This window comes from Gadus chalcogrammus, chromosome 11, assembly GCF_026213295.1.
Source record: "Gadus chalcogrammus isolate NIFS_2021 chromosome 11, NIFS_Gcha_1.0, whole genome shotgun sequence".
NCBI lineage: Eukaryota > Metazoa > Chordata > Actinopteri > Gadiformes > Gadidae > Gadus > Gadus chalcogrammus.
The window spans coordinates 11,135,008-11,140,993 of NC_079422.1; the positions used below are offsets into that span (position 1 = coordinate 11,135,008).

General features: G+C 45.7%; 1 protein-coding gene across 1 annotated transcript; it reads left to right on the top strand.

The window, feature by feature from the left end:
* Positions 1-1,817: 1,817 nt before the first annotated feature.
* On the top strand, positions 1,818-2,078 carry LOC130391282 (cortexin-3). The gene has a single exon (XM_056601336.1). It carries the CDS (start codon positions 1,818-1,820, stop codon positions 2,076-2,078), a length of 261 nt encoding a protein of 86 aa, XP_056457311.1.
* Positions 2,079-5,986: the final 3,908 nt, after the last annotated feature.

Sequence of the window (5,986 nt, forward strand, 5' to 3'; positions counted from 1 at the left end):
AGTGATGGAGCACAGGCCACCGCCACGCATGCTGCCTGCCTGGTGGTGTGTCCATCTCGGAGCTCTCCCACGAGACACACACACACACACACACACACACACACACACACACACACACACACACACACACACACACACACACACACACACACACACACACACACACACACACACACACACAGATACTTACACTCACACACTCACGCGTGCTCATTCACGTGCATGCAAACAAGCACAAACATAAATATATTAATAACTAAGTACAATCACACAATCACACACGCACACATTCACACACGCACACACACACTGATGCATACACTCATGCACTCACTCATGCTCATGCTGCACATGCATACACATGCAAAAACACAAATTTATTCATACCTACATGCAATCACACATACATACACACATATTCACATGCACAAACGCACACATGTAATCATGTATACACATGCATGTATGTGTGTGTGTCTTTGTGTTTGTTAAGGGACTCGTTCTAATTGACCCATTCAATTAGTGATGGAAAACGTTTTCAAATACACATTTATTTTCAGCAATTAATAAGCACATTGACTGACATAAACGCAAACACACAATCCTGCAGGCGCACACATCCTCACACACTCATACTCACACACACATACTCATACACACATACTCTTACACACAGGCACTCCCAGAACACACTGGGGGTCTTCTCCCAGGTGCCCTTGTCAGCCTGGGTGACAGCTGTCCCCACACAGGCTTTTAGTCACACACACACAAACAAACACAAAGAAAGACTCACACGCGCACACATGCAAGGTAGCACAAACACACACACAACCACACAAACCTTCGCCACCTCATGCTGGGTCCCCTACACTTGTGCATCAATATAACCATCCACACATACCCTCACACCATCACACACACACACACACACACACACACACACACACACACACACACACACACACACACACACACACACACACACACACACACACACACACACACACACACACATATACACGCACACACCATTGCCACCCACACACAGATACAAGACACAATAATTGTCTGGCCTTCGGGGATCCTGTGTTTCATCTTGAAGCTATTTATACATTTTCTATATTTTGTTGAAACGACTTGAAATGCTCTTGGTTTGTAATTTGTTCAAACGCAAATGACCTATGAATGAATGCACTGGGGAATATGATCTTGTATTCATATTCTGCTCTATCTATTCATCTATCCCTTCTTTTCATCAATCTTATTATTTTGTGTATTGACACATTTTCCTGTGTGTGTCATCACATTCTCAATCACTTCTCTGTCTCTCTCTTTCTCTGCCTCTGTCTCTGTCTCTCTGTCTCTCTCTGTCCCTCTCTCTCTCTCTCTCTCTCTCTCTCTCTCTCTCTCTCTCTCTCTCTCCTCTCTCTCTCTCTCTCCCCCTCTCTCTCTCTCTCTCTCTCTCTCTCTCTCTCTCTCTCTCTCTCTCTCTCTCTCTCTCTCTCTCCCTCTCCGTCTTTGTCTCTCCCTCTCTCTCCCTCTCCCTCTTTCTCTCCAGGTTTCACAACCGCCTGTCAGCCTATCCGTATCCAGCCCCTTGATCCTCCTCCTCCTTCTCCACCTCCTCCTCCCTCCCCCACCAACCACCTCCACCACCACCACCACCTCCACCTCCACCACCTCCTCCTCCCTCCCCCACCACCACCACCTCCACCACCTCCACCACCTCCTCCTCCCTCCCCCTCCTCCCCCACCACCACCACCTCCACCACCTCCTCCTCGTCCTCCCGTGAGCGCTGGAGCCCCGGCGGCCCAGCATGGACGTGCCCAGGATGGCCGAGGGCTTCTTCAGCAGCACGCTGACGTCGTCCTCGGGCGGGGCCGGCGGGCACCACGTGCACCCCTACCTCACCCTGGAGCAGAAGGCCGCCTTCGTCTTCGTGCTGCTCCTCTTCATCTTCCTGGCGCTGCTCATCGTGCGCTGCTTCCGCATCCTGCTGGACCCGTACCGCAGCATGCCCTCGTCCAACTGGACCGACCACACCGAGAAGGACACCTTCGACTACCGCATCGTCTGACAGTAGCCCAATCCCCCCCCCCCCCCTCCCCACCCCCTTCCAGTGCCACCCTCCTCCCCTCCAACGCCCCCCCCCCTCCCCTCCCCTCTGCTCGCCATCGCCGCCGGAGCGACAGATGACCTGATGTAACCCCCCTTTCCACCCAGCACCACTACCCCATGCACACATGGTCATGCAAGCACGTGTGACCATGTACACACACCCACACCCACACTTTCAAAATCACACACGCACACACCCACACCTTCAAAAACACACACACACACCCTCACAAACACCATGTGAAAACACATGGCGTTCTTTTTCTTGTGTATGTGTTTGACAAAAGTGAGAGAGGTGACTAGGCAGTGCATCATCCCAGGGCCATATGTCACCTCCAGACGCGCACAGGAGCCCGGGGGATTGTGGGTAATCGCCCCGGGGATCTCGGGTGGGTTGGTGGAAGAGCGGAGGCTCGTGATGCGAACTGCGTGACTTTTCATTGCCCTCGCGTGGGAGGGGGGCGGGGGTGGGGGTTTGGGGGGTCTGGTTGGGTTATCTGGACGTTTGAGTCCATGTTCATGTCAATGTAACGCAGAGGTTCTCTCTGAACAACAGGGTATGGGGATGGTTGTCGGGTAATATTGTTGGTGGGTTGAATGTTTGCATTTCTCCAAGCCTTCAAGCTAGTGTAACTGCGCCCCCTTGTAGAGCCCTTTAGGAAGACTGTTCTCATCATGCAATCCACTGGAATCCCACTTTCATCCATAGTATCCACACTACTGCACACAACCCACACACACACACACACACACACACTCACACACACACACACACACACACACACACACACACACACACACACACACACACACACACACACACACACACACACATGTACAGGGACACGCACAAGCACACACACAAACACACACACACACAAATACAACACAAACACACAAACGCACAAAGACACACACATCAAATCAACATTGACATGCATTCTCAAATATGGTTCTTCATTAGTATTCAAGGGGTGTGTCACTGGAAAGCCAGACGATACATCTGGTGTTATCATCCAGATGATACATTTCACTGCTCATGTTCTTCCATTATTCCAGAAGTTGTATCGTTGACTACCTCTTCCATGCTCCCTGTAGCCAATCATGACACTCCCTTTTTATATTTTGACAAAAGCGATACAATCTTTAGGACCTGAAAAAACAATCGGACAACAATGTTGACATCTTGTCACGTTAACATCCACCTAATCCTTAGACTTTATTAATCACATGTAGACAATCAATGCTTTCAAGATTAAAAAACATGTAGAAAAACGACAGAGAAAGGAGCCATCAGAGATCTTTGTTTTGAAATGTAGTTCAAAGATCTTGTAGTTGGGGAAAATAAGATGAGTTTAAAGGTGCTGTAGGTAAGAGTTGGTAGCAAGATTTTGAAATAACCAGAAAAAAGTAGTTTGATTCCCTGAACCAAAGAAAATAAAAAATCTAAATCCTCTCATAAAAATATTCTCACAGCAAGCTGTCAGCACTGAAAGTAGTTCTTAAATCGTAACTACAGCACCTTTAAGTGGATTTTGAGGGAATTATTTGAATTGGGGTATGGGGAGGGTAAAAGAGATTACGCATTGCCTTATGCATTTTCGGGCAATAAGCCACTTCAACTTTAGTAAATCACTGAGATGGCTGACAAGCTTATCAATATGGAGATTATACATCAACCAAAACAGATAATCCTGTGAGAAGGACGACGGTAGCGGATACGCTTTCCCTTTAAGGTTCCTGCGAGGTGTCAGTGGCTGTATGTCAAACTAGTAAATGCTTACCTTTCTGTTTATACTGTTGAATCTACGCAGGCCAACCCAGTGAGCACTGGGAACAGGCCTTTTTGTGTCAGTACATCTTCTTGATACTTAACACTAAATGAGGTATTGAAAAAAGGAAACTGTTTACTGTGCTGTACCGTGTGCCTAATGATGACAAAAAAAAACAACTAAATGACTAGATTGATGTTTTTAGGAAATCGAAGAAAAAGGGTCCACTATTTTCGTCTTGAGTGTCAGTTATTTGTCATTTGTTAGTGCCGTGCCCATTTGATCTATCATACCTGAAGCGTTTCACTGCCCACAGTTGCTATATTGGCAGCTGGTATGCCAGTTCTGCACAGAATATGTGTGTTTGTGTGTGTGATGGTGATGATGGTGACATTGTTGTTGATGATGACGAAGCAGACGGCCATGATGTCAGCATTACGTTCTTCACATCTATCCCTTTACGAAACTTTTGAGTTGAGACTCTTTTTCGCTGGGCAACTTTCAACTGTGCGCCTTATAGTGTAGCCTGTTTACAGTGTTTGTCAGACTGAAACCTGGTACTTACCAACAAATTGGGAGGTGTCGTATTTAAAAAAACAACGAAAAAACAACAAAACATCTGTACAGTGTACCATTCTCGTCCCTTCCTGGGACAAAATGTGAACTTTTGACACTTTTCGACATGTGGTGATCTCGTGCTCTGCCGTGGCCTTTGACCCCTCCCTGACGTGTTTCTGCAACGCCGTGCGCTGACGTGAAATGTATTCTTTCTTCCAATGCATCTTCTTTGTGCATGCTCCATGGTGACTAGTCCCTGATGTCGTAGCTGTTGTTTGTTTCGGCTCAAATAAGCTGTCTTCCTGTCTGTGTTTGAGCCCTTCCCTTTTCAGACATTCTCCTTTTGTAATAAAACTAAAATAAAAGATGATTTGATCATCAACGGACAAACTGTTTTATTTTTTTTATTTTCTAGACCACTTAAAAGAAAGGAGAATACGAGAGAAGGCGAAAGCCCCATCTGCTTAGTTTTGAGACTTTAATGACCCTCTAGCAGGGCTAGCCACGTGCTTTCCGGGTTCTCTGGCCAGCTTGGACACACCACCACTGTATCCATCGCTCTGACTTTCGCTACCCTATTTAGCATGCACGCTAGCATTCCACTACGACACTATAACTGGCTGTGTTGATATGCAATTATAAGCCACAGCCACATATGATTTTATTTTGACCTATTTAGGCAGGAAGTAGATAGACTCGCATAGGGGTTTCGAGGTTTAGGTGTTGCTTAGTAATGCTGCTCGAAACCAATTTCTCTTTTTTTTGTGGCAGCTTGCAGGGATAAACTGGATCAGAATTTCAAAATATAAGCTGATCTCAGACGGGGAGTTTTCCTTCTGCAAATGCTGGCTTATTATATAAGGGACAGCCTCAGAGTTGACTGATACGTCACATTTTCCCATAGTTTCAAAAGTCCAAAGTTTTGAGGGAAAATCCATCCCGGCAAAGCTGTTGGTTATGGAACATGAAGACAGACACAGAACCCAGATAGAGCCAATAGACCGTGTCTTAATTCATCCTGAAGACACGATGCTTGAATAACATTGCTTGGAGGTGAATGATTTATTCATACTTATAAGTGTATGCAATACTAATGGCTAGGCTTAGACCAGTGCAATATAATAATAATATATAATAATAATAATAATAATAATAAAATAACAATAATTATCGTAATAACAATGATAATATAATGATAATAATAATAATAGTCTCTTTTTTTGGTGAGAGAGAGAGAGAGAGAGAGAGAGAGAGAGAGAGAGAGAGAGAGAGAGAGATTCCCAAGTGAATATTTTGAAGATAGCACAGAGCCCCTAAAGCCTTGTACAAGGGGGCTTATACATTTGTGTTGATGCCTCGAAGGAGGGAGGAGACGGAGGAGATCAGGGTTGAAAAGCAGGCCGATTAGCATAATAAAAATAAGACACAGAAACATCATTTCAATATTACTTGCATATTGTTGTTACTAGTCAGAGTGGCGAGAGTGAGACATAAAGAGAAAGATCGAGACAGTAGAACAGAGCAGGGTGAGCGAGAG

What these genes read in the sequence shown, in the direction of transcription:
- LOC130391282 (XM_056601336.1), top strand. Translation starts at nt 1,818, where the DNA reads ATGGACGTGCCCAGGATGGCCGAGGGCTTCTTCAGCAGCACGCTGACG.